The 21369-nt window shown below is 40.1% G+C and overlaps 1 protein-coding gene across 3 annotated transcripts in view; it reads right to left on the bottom strand.

The window, feature by feature from the left end:
• Positions 1 to 21369, bottom strand: part of Top3alpha (topoisomerase 3-alpha) — a 487070-nt gene that overhangs the window by 46941 nt on the left and 418760 nt on the right. For 2 of the 3 annotated variants that reach the window (XM_067766000.1, XM_067766002.1), the window contains exon 10: positions 13310 to 13419. In XM_067766000.1, the coding sequence (XP_067622101.1) occupies positions 13310 to 13419 (110 nt within the window). Of the gene's footprint in view, positions 1 to 12262; positions 13231 to 13309; positions 13420 to 21369 lie in introns of those variants that run through there. The other variant, XM_067766001.1, reaches the window with a different exon arrangement.

The following is a 21369-nucleotide window of genomic DNA, read 5'->3' as shown; positions in this document are numbered from 1 at the left end:
CTTGTATTGCAAAAAAAATAAATTTTTATTGATATCAATACGTATTGATTTTTATACCTTTATGTAAACCGACTCGTCGCCAATTTGTGGTGTATTACCACGTCTATTTTACATTAAGCGTAGCAACGGAATGTTCATTCTCTTTATTTAATAACTCATATGAGCAGAATGTTACATGTGTGTATGTGCACTTATTGCTGAATAAGTATAAAGTAATAAGTAATGAGTAATAAAGAATAATTAGCAAGGATGCCAGATGAACGTCTATAACAATGTTTATAAATTAAAACGCTTATAATTATCAAAATAAACGCGGCGCGAGTGATTTTGTATACAAACAAATTATGTGATAATTAATTAGTTGAATTGAATTTATAGTGGAGTGCTGTGTTGTTGTTATTAATTAAAAAGAATATAAACAGTGTCCAATGAGCAATTTTGGCTGTATATTTGTGCCACCGATGAACAAGAATAACAGCACTTTGAAGCCGGACGGTGAAAATGCAAGGAAATTCCCAATTTGGACACTTGTTCACGAATTTAAAAGGATTAATTTCGAAAAAAATTAAAAGAACTCACTGCACAATAATTAATTTTTCACTTTTTGTTTTGTTTATGTCCGTTCGGACGGACAATACAAAGATGGAGCGAGCCGAAGAGTTTTCCAAGTATTGGAAAAGAAAGAGAAAAAAATGCAAAATTACTCGCGCACAAACAAAAAAAAAATATTATTATAATTAAAAATTTTCATTCGAAACTCCGCGAAAATCACTCAATCACTTGCATATGCTTTTCTGAATTTATTATTTAGCACGATAAACAGAAAAACTCACCCGTAATTATTTTTTTGTTTTTTGTTTTTGGTGTGTGAAGAAGGTGAATATGTAGGTATGTATGTAGTATGTTCGGCACCTGTTGGCTTAAGTGTTCCTCTTTGATATCAAAGCTCTTTTTTTTACACGTACTTGCTTGTTCATAGAACGGCTACGAAGGACCATGAACACAATTGGCGGGAATAAAACCAATTGTGTTTTGCGAAAAGAAATAAAAACAAGATAATTAGTATTTATACATAGAAATATGTATAATAATTACAATACGTCTTTATTTCGTCAATTAACAAAATATCACATAAAATATCAGGAACTTACGTTTTGTTTGTATTTTAAATCTAAAGGTGAAAAACGCAGGAACAGCTGGTGACTTGTTGGCAGGCAAACTAAATCAGAGCCGACGGCAACTTCCAAATCGCCACCGAACCCCGAATTTTCTCTCTTAACGAAAGAAAATGCTGGATCAAGAGGACGATTGGAAGTTAGACGTTGCTTGCTGACAAACGAAAAAATAGATAAGTCGAGGGCGGCTACCCGGTACGAAATTAATTAGGCCACTGGCCTAAACACAATTGTTGTGTCAATTATTGAAATTTCGATATATGTATTCAAATTTTAACTTTTTAGTTGTATTCATTTTTATATCGTTGTACTCGAACATTTTATGTTTGTCGTCGACTTAAAATTCTTAAATAACGTGGTGCAAAATGGGGGCGAGCTTCTCCCCACCGGATTAAAAGCCCCTGACTTGATTTGAATGCGTTTCCTTGTAATTTCTGGTATTTTAATGAGGGTCGTGGTTTTGTCTGGAGGCCAATGCACCGGTTCACCATTATGGCCCTATCCGCAAAAAACTTAGAGAAAGTTTGCATTCCTGCAGAGACCTGCATTCCAGAGTGATGACATCGGATTTACCATAATAGGCCCGATTAACAAAAAACTCACTGTAGAAGGTGCATTCCTCCCAACAACCTGCATTCTCTCATAGATGACACTCGGCCCATATAACACAGAACATTATCCACAAATGTGTGCACTCAGAAAAAACCAAAACCATATGGTAAAAGTTTCAAAATAGCTTTCGATTGTTATAATTTTGATTATTATTATTTTCAAACATACAAACATGTCTGTTTGTTTTCTTTGGTATGGCATTTTCAAAAGGCTTTGGGTAGTGATTTTTAAATTATTTGGATCCACCTTCTTTCAGTTTTATCATGGTATTACATATAACTTGCATTGCTTTTATGTTAAAAGTCCCAAATGATATTTTTTGAAGACTCAAAAAAAAGGTGTGTTTATTGCTTTAAAATTTTCAATAATACCTATATGAAACTATTTTATTCCCTTGTATTTTGTTCTTTAATTCTTTGTCGCCTTCTCTCCTAATACGGTTTTAGTACCTGGTGCAATTTACACACTATATTCCAAAAAACCAACGAAATACAAGAAAAATACAACCTAGTTCATTGAAAACAAAGGAGCTAGTATGTTTTTCGATAGGTCTTTTTTGACATTCTGCCGGTTTTTCTTTTTTTCTGACAAATTAAAGTTTTATTTTTATTTTGAAAATGTTTTGCACAAAAATGTAACGAAAATCAACGCTCTTGTGAATGAAATCAACCAAAAGATATTACATTATTTTTTCGACTATATTTTCATTGTTTTGTTGTAAAAAAATTGCTGAAAAATAAAATGAAAAAAAATGCAATAATAACATGTAAGTCATACTCCTTTTGTGGGCAATATTGGTCTCCCTTGCTCTCGTTGGAAATTGTTTTTGCATTTGGACTTTCCGATAAAGTTTCGCCAGTATTTTAAGCTTGGAATCCAAGCAAAAATAAAGTAGTGTCATATATAACGAACAATTTTATGATTCGTTCAAAACTAAGTGTTCAAGCAACCTTAAACATTTTTTCTCATTTACAAGATTTTGTTGTTGTTGTTGTTGTTGTAGCAATGCTCGCCCCACCTAATAGCCGTGACCGACCACAAATTGTCATCAATATCCTCTAACGGGAGTCCAAGGAAACTTGCCGTTTCAACAGGGGTGGACCATAAGGAAAGGGGTGTTAGAGGCGTTGGTTCCACATTACAATTAAAGAGATGGTTGGTGTCATGTGGGACACATTGCAAGCGGGGCATACCTTTTGTATGTCGGGGTTGATTCTGGATAGGTAAGAGTTTAACCTATTACAGTATCCAGAACGAAGTTGAGCAAGAGTGACACGCGTTTCCCTGGGGAGTACGCGTTCCTCTTCCGCGAGTTTTTGATACTTTTCTTTAAGTACTGGATTCACCGGGCAATTCCCGGCATAAAGGTCCGACGCCTGTTTATGGAGTTCACCAAGGACCTGCTTGTGTTTTTTCGCTTCATACGGCTGGGTTCTCAGGTGCCGTATTTCCTCAAAATGCTTACGGAGATGACTCCTTAAGCCCCTAGGCGGTGCTGGTTCATCAATCAGAAGTCTGTTGGGATGCCCAGGTTTCTAGGTATTCAGCAGGAACTGTTTGGGCAGCATCTCATTTCTCTCCCTGATGGGGAGTATTCTCGCGTCATTATGCAGATGGTGTTCTGGGGACATAAGAAGACAGCCCGCGGCGATTCTGAGAGCAGTATTTTGGCAGGCCTGTAGTTTATTCCAGTGGGTAATTTTTAGGCTTGGCGACAATATGGGTGACGCGTAGCACGTAATCGGCTGGCTAATTGCTTTGTATGTAGTCATGAGCGTTTCTATATCTTTTCCCCAGGTACTGCCAGCGAGGGATTTGAGGATTTTGTTACGGCTCTGAATTCTCGGAACAATTGCGGCTGCGTGCTCACCAAAATGTAGATCCTGATCAAACGTCACACTCAAGATTTTGGGGTGTAGGACAGTCGGTAGCGTAGTGCCACCGACGTGGGTGGTCAAAATGGTCGAAATTTGGGACGTCCATGTTGTAAATAAGGTCGCGGAAGATTTAGTCGGTGATAATGCCAGGTTTCGCGAGGCGAAAAAACTGGAGAGATCAGGGAGGTAGCCGTTTATTTTATTGCATAGCGCATCGATCTTCGGGCCTGGGCCTGTGGCCATTATTGTGCAGTCATCGGCGTAGGAAACGATTGTGACTGCTTCCGGTGGTGAAGGTAGCTTAGATATGTAGAAATTAAACAAAAGTGGGGATAGGACACCACCCTGTGGCACCCCTGGTTTAATTCTCCTTGGTTTTGATGTTTCGTTTCTAAATTGCACCGATGCCTGCCGACCACCCAGATAATTTGCGGTCCACCTTTTAAGACATGGGGGAAGGGTAGACCCTTCCAGAGCCATGGTTGACCGTATCAAAAGCTTTTGATAGGTCTGGCGCTACGAGTACTGTTCTATGGTGGGGGTATTGATTTAAAGCGCAATTTATCTGGGTGCTAATGGCATTTAGCGCGGTGGTAGTGCTATGGAGTTTCTGAAGCCATGCTGATGTGGGGCTAGCTGCAAATTTGCTTGGAAATAAGGGAGCAAAAACGCTTCAAGTGTCTTTTCCACTGGCGATAGGAGAGATATCGGACGATACGACTCACCTATGTTAGCTGGTTTCCCAGGCTTTAGTAGCGGGACCACCTTGGCCATTTTCCATTTCTCGGGTATGACAAAGGTGGAAAGAGACAGGTTGAAGACATGCGCTAAATATTTGAAACCCTCTTTCCCTAGGCTTTTAAGCATCGGCATGGCTATACCGTCTGGGCCCACTGCTTTGGATGGTTTAGCGCGACCAATGGCGTCCTCACCCTCTTTAGCGGTGATGGTGATTGGTGACGCGCTGAATTTGTGTTTATGTGCGTGTCTATTGGCTCTCCGTCTGTCTTTGTCGACCGTAGGATGCATTATATATTGTCGGCAGAAAGCGCTCGCGCATTTTTTCGCATCTGACAGCACTTTGTCGCCAAAGGCGACGGAAACTTTGTCTTTGTGCTTAGTCGGATTCGATAGGAACTTTACGGTGGACCAAAGTTTACCCACACCGGTAGAGAGGTCACAACCTCTTAGGTGCTCCTCCCATTTCGCCCGCTTGTGTTCGTCCACAAGCAATCTGATGCGTTGGTTTATATCCCTTATTTGGGGGTCGCCTGGATCAAGCTGTCTTATAAGGTCACGTTCTCTCGCTAAGTTTGTGGCCTCCGCCGGGAAGTGGGGCTGGATTTCGGGAATTCTCCCTGCGGGAATGAAACGTGCCGAGGCGGATTCAATGACCTTACGGAAGGCACGCTCCCCTTGGCGGGCATCAGTCGGGATAGGGAGGGCAGCAAAGCGGTGTAAAAGATTTATATTCCCACTTTCCTTTTTTGAAGTTTATGAAAGTGCGTTTTTCGGTGACGATGAAGTCGGCGGTACGCTCGAGCGAAATAAGTATGGGCAGGTGGTCGGATGCCAATGTTACCATCGGCTGCCAGTTGACGCAGTTTACGAGTTCTGCGCTCACGATTGAGATATCTGGCGAGCTGTGACAGCTTCCTACCATACGTGTGGGGGCGTCTCCGTTTATTGTGCAGAACGTCGTTTCTTCTATTTGATCCGCCAACATCTCACCCCTACTGTCCGCCTGCAAGTTTGAATGCCATAGATCATGATGGGCATTGAAATCGCCTAAGATAATGCGATTGTTGCCAGTGAGTAAGGCTCTGATATTAGGGCGGTATCCACTGGGGCAACAGGTGGCAGGAGGGATGTAGATGTTGATGATTTCTAGGTTTATATCGCCTGACCGGACAGATAGGCCTTGACGTTGTAAGACATTGTCCCTGCGGTCGATGCCAGGATCAAATATATAATATTGCACAGAGTGGTGTATGATAAACGCGACGCCGCCTCCATTTCCGCTCTCGCGGTCTTTCCTGTGGACATTATACCCAGAGCAGGTCTGCAATGCAGATCTTGCTGTGAGTTTAGTCTCTTGAATTGACTATCTCCGTAATCTTCCCAGTTAGTCCATTACAGTTTAACTGCAGAATTCTGAAGTGCATAAGGGTAGACGCCGCCACTCTGGGGGTAAGTGACGGGTGACTACGCCTGGGTTGTGGAAGGCCAGGACGCAATTGCTGTTGTGGCCCTGGGACTGGGCGTCCTTGGGCAAGCACTGGGGTACCCGGATGATTTGGGTTTGCGACCTGGCAACATGGCGCGATGAAACCCGTTAGGGGGTTGCCGTCGCGGAGACCAGAACATCTAGGAAAGTGGCACCACCCAAGGCAGGAGCTGCATTGGGCGGATGTCGCAAACCTATATATTCTGTGCTGGCAGACGGTGCAAACGGAGGTAGTCTGTTTCGCTGACCTGCACGATTGCTGCCGGAAAAGAGGGTGGGGAGGGGGGGGGGGGGAGGAGACGGGGCAGGGTCTGATGCTCAGCATTGCTACCAACTCTACTACGAAGGTAGTAGTTATGAGTAGTATCAGCTGTTTGAGTTGTTGGCGCCGTGGGGCACGAGCAGCAGCGGGTACTTGTTGTGGCTTGCTGAGCAGTGGGGCTGCTGGAAGGTAGTGGGGGGGGGGGCGGGGGGGGGGCGCTGCATAGACTACGGGACGCCCTTGGGCGTGAACAGCAAGGAACCACAAAAGATTTATAAAAGTTACGTGGACGTCTGGTTTTGGGATCAAGCCCAGAACCACCTGTCCGATGCAACCATCCCTTGCACGAGACACACTGAACAGAGTATGACCGTCCTAAAAAGATTCTTTTCCGGCAGTTGCAGCAAAACCATTTCTCAGGACCGGGGTCAGGAGACGGACCCGGATTGGATTCGATGCCTTCCCGGAGTATGAGAGTATGGAGCAGTTCTGCTGCAAGGAGCTGCTGGGAGGATGACAATTTGTGGGAGGGACGCAACAAATTAAATGGGGTCACGCTGAAATGACAGTCCTTGGTCGGGAAAAATCCCGAGTCGCTCCGGTACATAAAACCGACCTATTCAAACAAAGATAAGACAATCACACACAAACACATGTATATAGATATATAGCAAATGAACCTCTGTAAATATGAACGACCTATCGCTCATATCAACAAAACAAATATATGTAAATAAATATAGTTAAAGATAAGACATTCACACACACACATGTAGCAAAATGAACCTCTGTAAATATTTATGTATACAACAAAAAATTATAAGAAAGCTAGGATAAGAAAAGTGTATATAAAGTAAGATAATTTTGTAAATAAATCAGAATTCTTTGAACTCTCAAACCAAGTAAGCGTTATTTTAATACAAACTGCTTCCCCCCATCAGAGGTAAGGGGTATTTGTTCAAGATTTGAGAACGCATTAGCTTCTCATTAAAAACATTGTTTTGATTCTTTAAAGTATTCTTTGGTTCCCCCAACCAGCGATAAGGGCCAAAAAATTACTTTTGGTATATGGCAATTTACGACTGCCTTATATTTGAGATCCTTACAAAATCTCAAGGTTGCTTAACATTTTTTGGTCAATCGAGCCTGAAAAGAGATCAGCGAAGGTACTATAAGTCTCTGCAAGAAAAAGAGCATGACCAAGCAAACAAAAATATATGCAAGACGGGACAGCAAAGTCTGCTCGCATTAAAAAAAATAAAATAAATGTAAGGCGCGATAACCTCCGAAGAGATCTAAGGCCGAGCTTCTCTTCCAATTTGCGTCGTGCTCCTCTTGATTTCCCCTACAAATAGGCCGGACGAGACCTACATGTTTTATGCCCACTCCGAACGGCATCTGCAAGGCAGATGAGTTTTCACTGAGAGCTTTTCATGGCAGAAATACACCCGGAGCGCTTGCCAAACACTGCCGAGGGGCGACCCCGCTTAGAAAATTTTTCTTCTAATTTAAAAAGCTTATTTCTAAAATTTTTTGATGTTGCTTTGCCCGGGGTGCGAACCCACGGCATTCGGTGTGGTAGGCGGAGCACCTTACCATCACACCACGGTGGCCGTCTGCTCGCATTAGTAAACATAAAAAAGCCCTATAAACATAGGCAAAAAAGTAAAAGTAAGACCTGTGAAACAAATACAGGCAATCTTCATAAAAAAGCCCTATAAATATAGGCAAACAAGTAAAAGTAAGACCTGTGAAACAAATACAGGCAATCAACAAAACAAAAAAGCCCTATCAATATAGACGAAGTAAAAAGTCTTATATAATTAGGCATATAAAAACCTTAGCATTGGCTAAACCCAAATTCCCCCGGCAGGACCATAATTTGGTGGTTTAATAAGGCCTAAAAATATATACTTGGCGGAAACAAAAAGCCAATTAACCCTACAAAGGGTTAAATACAAATAACTCAGCATGGCGAAGATCGCTGAAAGTCAACTTGATTTGAGTCAAAGAAAAAGACAGATATTCAAAAGAAAAATTGATTTTTTCTACAGACTTCTGGACAAGTGTGAACTTGTCAACAGTTCCGCTTTTGACAAATTTATATCCCAACACTTTGAGGATATACAATTTCTCTATAAAACACATTTTGCTGAAGTCTGTAATCCAGAATTAGAGAATGGTTACCACAAAATGTTGGCCGAATATCATAAGAAATATATCTACATTTTTAATTCCTTGCAAATAAAGTAGAAGGAAACGAGGAAGAGTTTAAATCAGATGAACATACTTTACGTGACTTAGAAGAAGAAGAAACCTTCGTATTCATTCCATCGCCGCGATTGCGTCAGCTATTCATGCCGCAAGAGAAGGACAAGGGTGAATACGAGTCAACCAATGATGACGCGCACGACAATGCTATGAACTCGTATTCAATATCGCAAAGAAATATTAACGCGGATAAAAGTATTAGGGATATTCGCACCGAGGCTGATGAAAATGCAATTCTGATTACGCGTTCTACTCCCTCGGCAGGAAATTCTGGTCGAATTTACCAAACCGGGGAGAGAAGTAGAATAAACATTAGGACAGACTCTTGAAGATGGCGACGACGAGGCGAAAGAGGATGATGATAGTGGTGCTGTACGAAACTACAAGCGCAACATCAAAAACAAACACCACATCGAAGAACAACCGCAGAACCTTCATGAGTCAAAAAATTACCATTTAACATACACAAGCTACAACAGAGCGACAACATAACATACCACAAAGAAAAAATATGGTTCATACAAATAGGCAAGTTATAGGAAATTTCCTTGTGCAACGTCAACAGCAGCAACAACAACAATTGGAACATCTCAAGCATCAAGGCATTCAGGTCACTGCAAGCAAATTTTTCAAGAAAGATGACATCAAACGTTACTTCCGGGATAAAGGCGGACGCAGTTTGGAAGAATGTATGTATGATTTATCTATTTTTTATTAATTATATTTTTTTCATCCACAAAATATTCTTCAATTAGCGAAAAATACACATACACAATAATAAGTATACGCTAAGCACGGTGTGCCTGAAGCAAGTTTAATTGAACAAAGCACAACCGATTTTCTCGTGGATTCTTATTTTATGGACCAAATTAAGTCAGAATCCAAAATTTAAGCTTTTTCTACGGAGCCGTTTTTGAGAAAATTCGATTTAAATTTTGAAAATAGCAAAAAATCAGTACTAACTTTTTTGAACTTTTTTGATTTGCGGTCCGATTTGGCTCATATTTGGAACATATAATACATACAAGAATAAAAATCGACCTATGCAAAAAAAGGCGGCCACCGTGGTGTGATGGTAGCGTGCTCCGCCTATCACACCGTATGCCCTGGGTTCAACTCCCGGGCAAAGCAACATCAAAATTTTAGAAATAAGATTTTTCAATTAGAAGAAAATTTTTCTAAGCGGGGTCGCCCCTCGGCAGTGTCTGGCAAACGCTCCGATTGTATTTCTGCCATGAAAAGCTCTCAGTGAAAACTCATCTGCCTTGCAGATGCCGTTCGGAGTCGGCATAAAACATGTAGGTCCCGTCCGGCTAATTTGTAGGGAAAAATCAAGAGGAGCACGACGCAAATTGGAAGAGAAGCTCGGCCTTAGATCTCTTCGGAGGTTATCGCGCCTTACATTTATTTTTTTTATGCAAAAAAATTGCCGCTAGGTGGCGCATGGATCGAGGTATTCACAAAAATCGTATTTGTGGTCCGATTTGGCTCCTATTTGGAACACATACATACATGAATAGAAAACGGCCTGCGAAAAAAATTGCCGCTAGGTGGCGCAAAGATCCATATATTCAAAATTTTCGATACGATTTTTGTGAATATATCGATCCTTGCGCCACCTAGCGGCTATTTTTTTCATAAGTCGATATCTATTCTTGTATGTATTATGCGTTCCAAATATGAGCCAAATCGGACCACAAATACGATTTTTGTGAATATCTCGATCCATGCGCCACCTAGCGGAATTTTTTTTGCATAGGTCGATTTCTATTCTTGTATGTATTATGTGTTCCAAATATGAGCCAAATCGGGCCACAAACCAAAAAAGATCAAAAAAGTTAGTACTAATTTTTTGATATTTTCTAAATTTAAATCGAAATTTCTCAAAAACGGCTCCGTAGAAAAGCTTAAATTTTGGATTCTTACTTAATTTGGTCCATAAAATAAGAATCCACGAGAAAATCGGTTGTGCTTTGACCCTTCAATTAAACTTGCTTCAGGCATACCGTGTAAGATGAACTATTGCTAAAAACATTCTAGTATTTTAAATCTAAAAATATTCATACATAATTTAAATAAATAAATCAGAATTCTTTGAACTCTCAAACCAATTAAACGTTATTTTAATACAAACTGCTGCCCCCCACCAGAGGTAAGGGGCATTTGTTTAAGATTTGAGAACGCATTAGTTTCTCATTAAAATCATTGTTTTGCTTTTTTAAAGTATTCTTTGGTTCCCCCCACCAGGGGTAAGGGGCAAAAACTTACTTTTGGTATATGGCAATTTACGACTGTCTTATATTTGAGATCCTTACAAAATCTCAAGGTTGCTTAACACTAAGTAACAATAAAACGAAAGTTCCCAGCGAATATTTTATAACTAACCAATGGGAGACTTTATTAAAATTAAAATTATAAACTGGCTTCTCGGAATTTTTCGATATACGGAAAACACTTCTCTAAATATTTTGTTTTATGCCCTATTACCGTTTACAACTCAACTCTGGTTGGTTTGAAATTTCGCAATTCGGTATTACAGATTACAACTCAACCTGTCAAAAAAAATCTCTCTAACAACTTTTTGTGGCATTACCGTTTACAACCTTGTGTTAGTGTAGTTGTCAAAGACGTCAAAATCTTACAACTGATTACTAGCAGTTGTCTCATACAATTTTGCAGTTGTTTTGAAAAAATGTAACCTTTTGCACCACCCAATTTTTAACAAAAATTTTCAAAGTTGGTATCAAAAGACACGTTTCGACCTCCAATTTAAGAATCCGAAAAAAAATTCAATTGTTCTGTGCAAAAAAACTGTGGAATGGACCTCATATTTCAGACCCTCTGGGCCATTTTGTGCGTTTTTGTAAATATTTTTCGACAGAAATTAAATTTTTAATTTCCGCTTTCGAATCCTAAAAACGGATATCGAAACGCGTCTTTTGATACCACCTTTGATAAGAGTTAGGTGCATGGGCTCATAAAACGTTACGAAACCTTTTTTAATCAAACAATAGTCAACAATTTTGTACACATTTATAGAAAAAACAACGTTTAAACGAAGGATTACATTGAATAACTTTTTGACTTTATGGAGCGACATTCCGTAGTTGCACGGGGCTGGCCGCAGTTCGGATGCAGCCAAAATAGGCGAAATTATGCGAACGTGAGTGATACTAATCACTACTCCTGGGAATCCTGTTTTAGAGTAAAATACAATTTTTGCTGTTTGGGTTTTAATCCACTTTGCACAAATATGCTCCCCAATAATATCTAAAACCAGTCCAACACCAAAATCATTTCCACAGCATTTGTGATAGCTGCCATCAGCAGGGAATCTGAGTATGGCGCATAATTTTAAAATAGGAGTAAAACCTTCCCTTGAACGCGTGTGCGAAAATGGACCATAACTGTGTTTAGTAATGATCAAAATGCTTCCTTTCAAATCTGCAAAATAACTTCATATGAAGCTCATCATTTGTCACTTAAACGTTTTCTTACTTGGTGCTTGGCAGTTCCAAGGGATTGGAATGATCACGCGAATGTTTTCCGTATTCGGGACATGTCAATCACCAACATCTTCGCCATTATAAAATAGATTTCATATAATATTAATAACAAAATCACATTTGAAAATGCTTAAATTTCTGCCACAAATTGATCAGCTGTTCATTTATCTGTTAAATCATCACTTTCTGAAGTTGGCAACTCAATTCAACTTCAACTGAAAAAAGTTGTAATTCGTAATACCAAACAGGAGTTAAGTTTTCTAAAAGTTGAGTTGTTTTAATTACAACCCAACTTAGTTGAGTTGTAAACGGCAATAGGGCATTAATGTACATTGTTTATTCTTTACTTTATTTTAAATTTATATGTATAAAATATTGTTCTACACGCATTATTATTTCGACCCATCATAATAGAAAAGTCGTAACAAACAAGTTATGTTAGGAAGGACATATGTATCTAAGACATTCTGTTAATAGGATTGTATCTCAGCGAAGCCATTAAGAAAGTCGTATCTCTAAGACCAGGTAAAAAGGCCTTAAATGAAGGTATTTCTTTTTTTTTTTACAGAAGAGTGTTCATTTAAATTAATTTCAACCCTTTTCTTAATTTACAACCAACTGGTTAGCTTTATTATAGCAGACACATGAACCTATGTTACAGTTTGCCAATCTAGGTCTAATTTTAACTCACATATTTTTGCAAAGAACATTTTTTTTTTCAGTTACCACCCTTTTAGCTGATGTCCTGAGATATGATGTTATTAATGACTTCGCTGACATACGACCTTATCAACAGAATGTCTGAGATACATATGTCTTTGTTAACACAAATTTTAAGTTGAGACCTTTCTATTACAATATAGGTCGATGTATTACTCAACATTCGAATGATAGTATACAATCTATTGCGAATAATTATTCACTTGATACATCCTTGCTAACAAAATTTTAAATTTACGACCTTTCTATAGGATAGGCCGATATATATCCACATGTGCATAGATGTATTTTAAATTGAATTGAATTTCTGGTTATCACTATCCTTAACATTTCTTTATTTAAAATGTATTATTAAAGGTAACTGGTACTTTATGTGACAGAAATCGTAAGGCGCTTAAGCTTTTCATTAAATCTATCGCTCTATTTCCGGAAATTTCTATTGTATTAAAATTTCCCTTAGGGCCACTTGGAGAACGGCAAGTTAGCTTTGTTACTTAGAGTAAGGTTCTCATGACGGGTTTAAACTCAAAGGTTTTTATTTCATACCGAAATTTCCGAGCTAAAGAGATAACTTGTTATTCTGTAAGCGAAATTTAGAGAATACATTTCTTAGGTTAAACAATTTTACATTTTTTTGTGTATTTAAAATGTATACATACCGTGGCTGGAGTCTTCATTCTTCCATTTAAAGAAATTACACGAAGCATTTCGGTTGGGGCATATGTAAAACGGCCGACCTTTGTTAGGTCCCTCTTTACAAACCTTCAGCCTAATGATGTAAGCAGAGAGAAATATTAAAAATTACACAGTGTTACAAAAAAGGCAAAAGTGATAATACCCAGCCCTACCATTTTTCTATTAAAACTCGAAAATCTAAGAATTACTGTATAAAAGAATTTCCCCGGGTTTGCGTACCATTAGACTCTTGCGAGTCTATAACTTTTATTTTCAGTTTCTCTCCTGATCGTATAAGTAGAGATTTAGACCTTTCCAACGATATGTATATCAGTCAGAAAAACATAACATAACTGCGAAAATTGTCCCAATGGATGATTTATTTTCCACTTTTTTCAGGATCCGTCAACTTTGGTGCTATCTGTATGCACAAATTTATGAGAAGACTATACCAACCCTGCATGGCGTCAAAACGGGAAATTTAGTTATAATTATTATTATTTTTTTATATATGCCACAAACTGATTCAGTTATTAAAATTTTAATTAAAACCAAATTTGAAAAATATGTAAAGTTGTATCAAAATCACTAAAAAATGTTTACTTGGCTTATTGTTGTTTAAGTTTAGAATCATCCTTTACAGACTAATATGACTGTAACTTTTGTAGTTAAATACTAACCAAAATTTTCACAGTTGTGTTATTTCGTTGGAAAGGTCTAAATCTCTTCTTATATGAACCGGAGAGGAATTGAAAGTCGGGTCCAGGGGAAAATCTTATATGAGTGTCCGGAGAAAATCTTATATGCAGCGATTCTTAGATCTTCGAGATCTACTAGAAACATGGTATGACTTCCCCAGTATTTTTTTGTGCAGCAAAGTGCTATCCGTTCTTCCCAAAAGACATTATTGATTTATTCAGCCCTATTCTGCATTTCGATTCGTGCCCGCATTAAGGTCAGCAGCAATCGAAAATCATCATTAATACAAAGAAGTGTGGGTCGCGACTAAGGACGCAAACAAATAAAATAATGGTCTATTATTTTTATTATATTATACTAGAAGACCCGGCAGACGTTGTTCTGCCCTAAATTTGGCCTATCTGCATACATTTTGATAAGCTTTTTCCGTCTGAGTCTCCCTCCCCCCTCTTCACTTTTTCCTAATCCTTTTATTCACTCCTCCCTCCGTATTTTTCGCTTCATCTATATCCATCTTCGTCTCATGCTATCTCTTTCTCAATCTCCTTCTCTCTTTTCTCTCAATTTCTTCTTATTCTTCTGCATCCCTTATTGCCTGACCCAGAGAGTGGTATGTATTTTGTTCGAGTCCCAGTCCCAGTCCCAGTCCCACTCCGAGTCTCAGTCCCAGTCCTAGTCCTAATCACAGTCCCAGTCCGTCGCTGGATAATATATTACTCTTTACTAAAGCACTCATCAACAGCTTTTTCATTTGATATCCATATTGTATAAACACTGTCTAGGCATTCACTGGCCCACGTTTTGGACTATATCTCGAGACCCTAGTCACCCAGGGGTATGAAAATTACCCTCTACTAAAGCACTCATCAAAAGATTACATTTGTTATCCATATTCTATAAAAACATTCTAGGGGTACTCGGGTCCACGTTTCGGCCTATATCTCGAGACCCTGTACGTCGATCGCAACCAAACCTATGTACCACCGCGTGAGGTTTGCGCAACTTGTGTGAAAGTTTGAACCAAATCGACCAACGCATCTCTTCAAACACCGGCGACCAACTAACACACATTTTAGCCTTTCTTTTTATATATATAGATTTTTATTTTTCACACTTCACTATAATATTAAAACGAAATGCAGATTTTCGTTGCTTTTGAAATTCGGCTTAACCTACCCTATATTTCAAGTTAGATAGAACTACACACGGGGTGCAAGACAAATTCAAAATCGGTTCAGTATTTTAGGAGTCCATCGGGAACAAACATAGAGACACGTGATTTTTATATATTAATATTAATCATTTGATTAATTGAAAAAAATTTGCATACATGTTTTTATTTCTATAATTAAGTTAATAAGGTGTTTGTCGTGCAGTTCGGACGTGTTTTCGACCCAATCTTCTATAAATCTATGCTATTATTAATACATTGGACTAATCGCTGACCATTTAAAAATACTATATTTTAATTTCAAACAAATTAAATTGTGTGTGCAGCCAAAACATTGATAGAAATCAACCGAAAGTGCAGCGCGCGAAGTGAAACATTTTTTTTTTGTCTCAAATACATACACATACACTATATCGTATGGGCATGGACTGGCTACAGGGACTTTGAACATTCAAAATTAAACAAAACAGTACTGTGTTGATCGGAATCTAATGCATTCCAACAACGCAAGTCATATTAATTTTTTATTGCATACCACACTATAATAATCGGAGTTCTGGCACATTCCGACGACATTCTGATTGGAATCCTGTTGAATTCCAATAGGTGCGACCGATCACAAATTGTCCTCAATATCCTATAACGGCAGTCCAAGAAAGCTTGCTGTTTCAACAGGGGGGACGATAATGTGAGGGGTGTTAGAGGCGTTGATTCCAAATTACAATTAAAGAGATGGCTGGTGTCATGTGGGGACACATTGCAAGCAGGGCATACATTTTGTATATCGGGGTTGATCCTGGATAAGTAAGAGTTAAACCTGTTACAGTATCCAGATCGAAGTTGAGCTAGAGTAACTCGCGTTTCCCTGGGGATTGTGCGTTCCTCTTCCGCAAGTTTTGTGTACTGTTCTTTGAGTACTGGATTCACCAGGCAATTCCTAGCATAAAGATCCGACGCCTGTTTGTGGAGTTCACCAAGGACCTTCCCGGAGCAAGAGAATATGGATCAGTCCCGCCGCAAGGAGCTGCTGGGAGGATGACAATTTGTGGGATGAAAGCAACAAATTAAATGGGGTTACAATGAAATGACAGTCCTTGGTCGGGAAAAATCTCGAGTCGCTCCGGTACATAGAACCGACTGCCTTGGGAAGCGAAGTCGATCAGAAAGCTTGCTAAGCGGAATCTCATGCATTCCGTCAGTATTACATTTTATTATTTCCTTTATTTCTTACCTTATATTCAGTCGAATGAATACCTAACAAGGGCGCTTATGACTGCGTATAACAAAGCTTGCCCTCTAAGAAGATTCAGAGGAAAAGCAAAGCCACCATGGTGGAGCAATGAGCTGAGTCTTCTAAGAAGACATGTAAAAGAAATGTTTAAGCTCGCAAAGGCCGCTGAAAGCGAAGCGTGTCAGGACGAGTACAGGGATCTACTGAAGATCTAAAAGCGTGAAATTACCAGGGCGAAGAGAAACTCATGGAAAAGTTTCTGTACGGACATAGAGTGCTCCAGCGAAACAGCAAGGTTGAAAAAGGTCCTAGCAAACGGAAACATAGTCCAGGGACTAATAAAGAAAGAGAACGGGGAATGGTCACGTAATAGTGAGGAATCCCTTGAGGTGCTTCTCGATACAAATTTCCCATCGAGAGACGGTTTAGAAAAGCCAGCAGACATCACTCACACTTCGATCACGGAGCTAGTAGTGCCGGGCTTGGTGACCGATACCAAGATCGAGTGGGCAGTGAAGACGTTTTCTAAGTTAGCATCGCCGGGCCCAGATGCTATATTCCCGGCCATGCTACAAGTCTCAAGTAGGGCGGTCATGGAATGGCTTAAAATAATATTCGACGGGTGCATAAGACTGAATCATGTACCGCACTCTTGGAGAACTGCTCGCGTAGCTTTTCTACCAAAGGCGGGGAAGATCGGTCACATGTATCCCAAAGACTATAGACCCATTAGCTTAACATCATATCTGTTCAAAACCTTTGAGAGGCTGATAGATGTGTACATAAAGTCCAACGTGGATGAAAAGCTGCTCTCCACAACACAGCATGCGTACACCAAAGGCAAGTCGGTAGACACCGCATTGCATAGGGTGGTAATAAGCATAGAGAAATCCCTGGAATATAAGGAGTATGCTCTAGGAGTCTTCTTGGACATTGCCTAGACCTTCAATAATGTTGCAAAATAGGCGATTATGGATGGTCTTAATTACATTAAAGTACATCCTGCCTTAATCAGTGGATCGGCTGCATGTTAAATTGCAGAAAGATTACATCACAATGGGGATTGTACGGGGCCACGAAATCAGTGGACAGGGGCACGCCGCAGGGAGGGGTGCTATCACCTCTGCTGTGGACGCTGGTCATCAACCAACTGACCAGGCAATTCCATGAGGGACCCGCAAAACTTATGGCTTACGCAGATAAGGTTGCAATTGTCATAAATAGAAAGTGCCTTCCAACGATTAGTTCTTTGATGGATCGGGCGCTTCGGGATATTCATACCTGGGCATCTAATGTCGGGTTGAAAGTCAATGCGGAGAAGACGGATATGGTCTTGTTTACAAAGAGGTACAAGGTCCCAAATTGGACCAGGCCTAAGTTAGGAGGGGTGTCCTTACAGGAAAAACCTTGCACAAAATATCTAGGAATCATCCTAGACAGTTAGCTGTCATGGAAGCTCAACGTGGAGGAGAGGGTCAAGAAGGCCTCAACGGCACTCTATGCATGTAAAAGAATGCTGGGGTGTACGAGGGGCCTATCGCCCTCTCTTTCTCATTGGATTTTTACACCGATACCTCAAATAATTAGAGGGGGGTATGCAGACTATCGATGCTTAGCATTGCGGGAGCCCTGAAAACAACCCCGACGGCTGCACTGTATGCCATTCTGCACATTCTACCTGTAGACCTGATAGCAAAGAACAAAGCATTAACGACTGGAACCAGGCTCGGTGCTTCGGGGCAGCTTGAGCGCCGACCATATGGCCATAGTAGTATAGCGTCATCAATCACAAGACGAACAGACTACCTGATTCCCTATCTGCGCCTCGAGGGAGATCTTAAGGCCACAATAGAGGTGGACGGTTGGCGCAAGGGTGCGCAAATGGCGGACGAGGCGATACATGTGTACACCGATGGTTCCAAAGTAGTGGAAGGAATAGGGTCTGCGGTATACTGTGCTGATCCGGAAATAAGCAGATCCTACAGGCTGCCGGATTACTGTAGCGTTTTCCAAGCGGAAATATTAGCCGTAACCAAAGCAGTAGAAACCCTGGAAGAGAATAGCTTAAGCTGCAACCGTGTTAACTTTTATATTGACAGTCAAGCAGCAACTAAGGCAATAATCTCGCATAGCACAGCATCTAAATGCGTGTTAGAGTGTAAGCAGTCTCTGGAGATAATCGGGACAGGGAGAAGCATACATCTATATTGGGTCCCATATGGGAATAGATGGGAATGAAAAAGCGGACAAACTAGCTAAAAAGGGCGCATCCCTTGAAGCCTGCTCCGTAGACGTCCCAATTAGATTGGGCGAGATTAAGCGAAGGCGAGAGGTGCGCATGATCGACCAAGCGAGAAAGGCGTGGGTTCAAGCGCGGGGCTGTAAAGTGTCGAAGATTATGTGTAGGTCTTACAACCTTAGACTAACACAGTTGCTTCTATCATTAAAAAGAGAGGACTGTAGACTCATGACGGGTATTCTGACTGGGCACTGCCTTCTGGCGTCACATGCCTTTAAATTAGGCTTGGTCAGTGATAGCAGATGTAGGAAGTGCGGGCTAGAGGGGGAAACGATCGAGCACGTTCTGTGCACGTGCCCTGCTCTTGCCAAGCTAAGACCCCAGCTATTAGGAGTGATACAGCTGTCAGATCTAGAAGCAGCAAGTGGCTTAAGTCCTAGGAAGCTTCTGGTATTTGCCAAGAGGGCGGAGCTATTTTATAACATAGGTCCTGGTTTTTGATAGGGTTTTTCAGTTTGGTCGTTAAAACAAACTTCTGGTAACACTACGGACTCAATCAGTCTATGTGAGGTCCTCATGGACCGGCCAGTTCAACCTAACCTAACCTACCTTATATTCAAAAATCAGATTGTATTGTTATATCCTACAAATGAAGAATCCTTCTATTCCTCCATCGCCATATTAACCTGTCAAATAAGGCTGACTGGGAAAATGGCTGCCACGAATGGGTAGAGAATGGAAGAAAAGTGTGTTTACTCACGGGAAACAAATTGAATTGCCACTATTTATCGCCTATTTGTGTTCCAGATAAACTTTTTTTAAATGTGTCTATAAAAAATCATATAATGTTGTATTAATATTCATTTATAATATCTAGATTATAGAGAAAATATGAGCAGATAGTTAAGTAAAGATTTTAAAATATGTAAATAACGCAGGCCACCGTGGTGTGATGGTAGCGTGTTCCGCCTACCACACCGAATGCCCTGGGTTCACACCCCGGGCAAAGGAACATCAAAAGTTTAGAAATAAGGTTTTTCAATTAGAAGAAAATGTTTCTAAGCGGGGTCGCCCCTCGGCAGTGTTTGGCAAGCGCTCCGAGTGTATTTCTGCCATGAAAAGCTCAGTGAAAACTCATTTGCCTCGCAGATGCCATTCGGAGTCGGCATAAAACATGTAGGTCCCGTCCCGCCAATTTGTAGGAAAAATTAAAAAAGGAGCACGACGCAAATTGGAAGAGAAGCTCTGCCTAAAATCTCTTCGGAGGTTTTCGCGCCTTACTTTTATTATTTTTTTTTTTAATAACGCAAGATACCAGTCGTTTATAAAAATATTAAAAAAGACCATTGAGCAAATGATTTAAGTAATCAAACAGCAATTTAACAGGTGATCGAGGCTGTTTACTTTTGTTAACGTTGTTGCAAACATTCGCCACTTGTATAAATTCAAAATGCTTCGAATATAACATTACTGAAAGTTCGATGTATTAAAATTTTTTTGGCTTTTGAGTTGTATATTCATATTTTTATGTCATGGACCATTTTATGTTTGTTGTCGATTTTAAATTAATAAATAAACACTAAATATCCACCAGTCAGACGTTGTCTTTTGAATTCCAGAATTTTTTTAAAAGCTTGTGCTCCTCAGCGTCGCAGTTCCCTTCGCTCGCCTCCTACAAATCTGGTAATAAATAAAAGGCTGTTGCTGTAAACTCAAATATATCAGAATCCAGTTCTTCAAATTCCACGAAGTCTGAGTTTTGCAAAGTGACAGCACTAACAACAATGTTAATAAACCGCAATCAACTCTACAATCTCCATTCAATATGATCTCTTCTCTTAGCGCCGAGAATGCTTGTGTTTTTAATGTGGTCAATGCTCTTACAGATAATAAAAAAAATCTAATAGCTTGCGCTTCAGCGCGCAAATCAATTGCCGACGTCGTTCTTTTGAAGCCGCAGTTGAACAATTTGTGGGATATGCTGCTGTATTTAATGGTAATCACTCTCTTTTGCCGTGCTGTGTTAATTCTTCGCCACCCACAACTGCCTGAAATTTCCAGCATATACAAATTCGGCAAGTATTGCTGCTTACATAACGAATATTGTCACGTCAGCACATGTGAATGCTCAATCATCTGCATTGTTCGTTGGTGTTGCTGCTGCTGTAGTACACTACTATAATCGTGAAGTCTAATGTTGTGATGACAGCGCCTATGAATGCAAAAACATCTGAAGTTAGTGCTTTTTAGCTGCTATCTGCGCTACTAATTCAACGGAGTCAGTTTCGTGACTTCGATGGCCCAGAATGCTATTTCTGCTGCTGTGTTATCAACCAAATTTTTTCTCAGACTAGCGCTTCTTCAACTTCAACCAATACTCGCACTACGTGTGCATCTACAACTACGATATTTAGGCTTTTTCTTTCTTTTCGCTTATTATTGACACAGGTGATGGACAGTGGGCAGGTTAGGGTAGGTTGAACTGGCTGGTCCATGAGGACCTCACATAGACTGATTGAGTCCGTAGTGTTACCAGAAGCTTGTTTTAACGACCAAACTGAAAAACCCTATCAAAAACCAGGACCTATGTTATAAAATAACCCCGTCCTCCTGGCAAATACTAGAAGCTTCCTAGAACTTAAGCCACTTGCTGCTTCTAGATCTGACAGCTGTATCACTCCTAATAGCTCCAGTCTTAGCCAGG

Source organism: Eurosta solidaginis, chromosome 2 (genome assembly GCF_040869045.1).
Source record: "Eurosta solidaginis isolate ZX-2024a chromosome 2, ASM4086904v1, whole genome shotgun sequence".
Taxonomy (NCBI): Eukaryota; Metazoa; Arthropoda; class Insecta; order Diptera; family Tephritidae; genus Eurosta; species Eurosta solidaginis.
The sequence above is the reverse complement of the archived record's forward strand: the minus strand, read 5'-3'. Positions and strand labels throughout refer to the sequence as shown.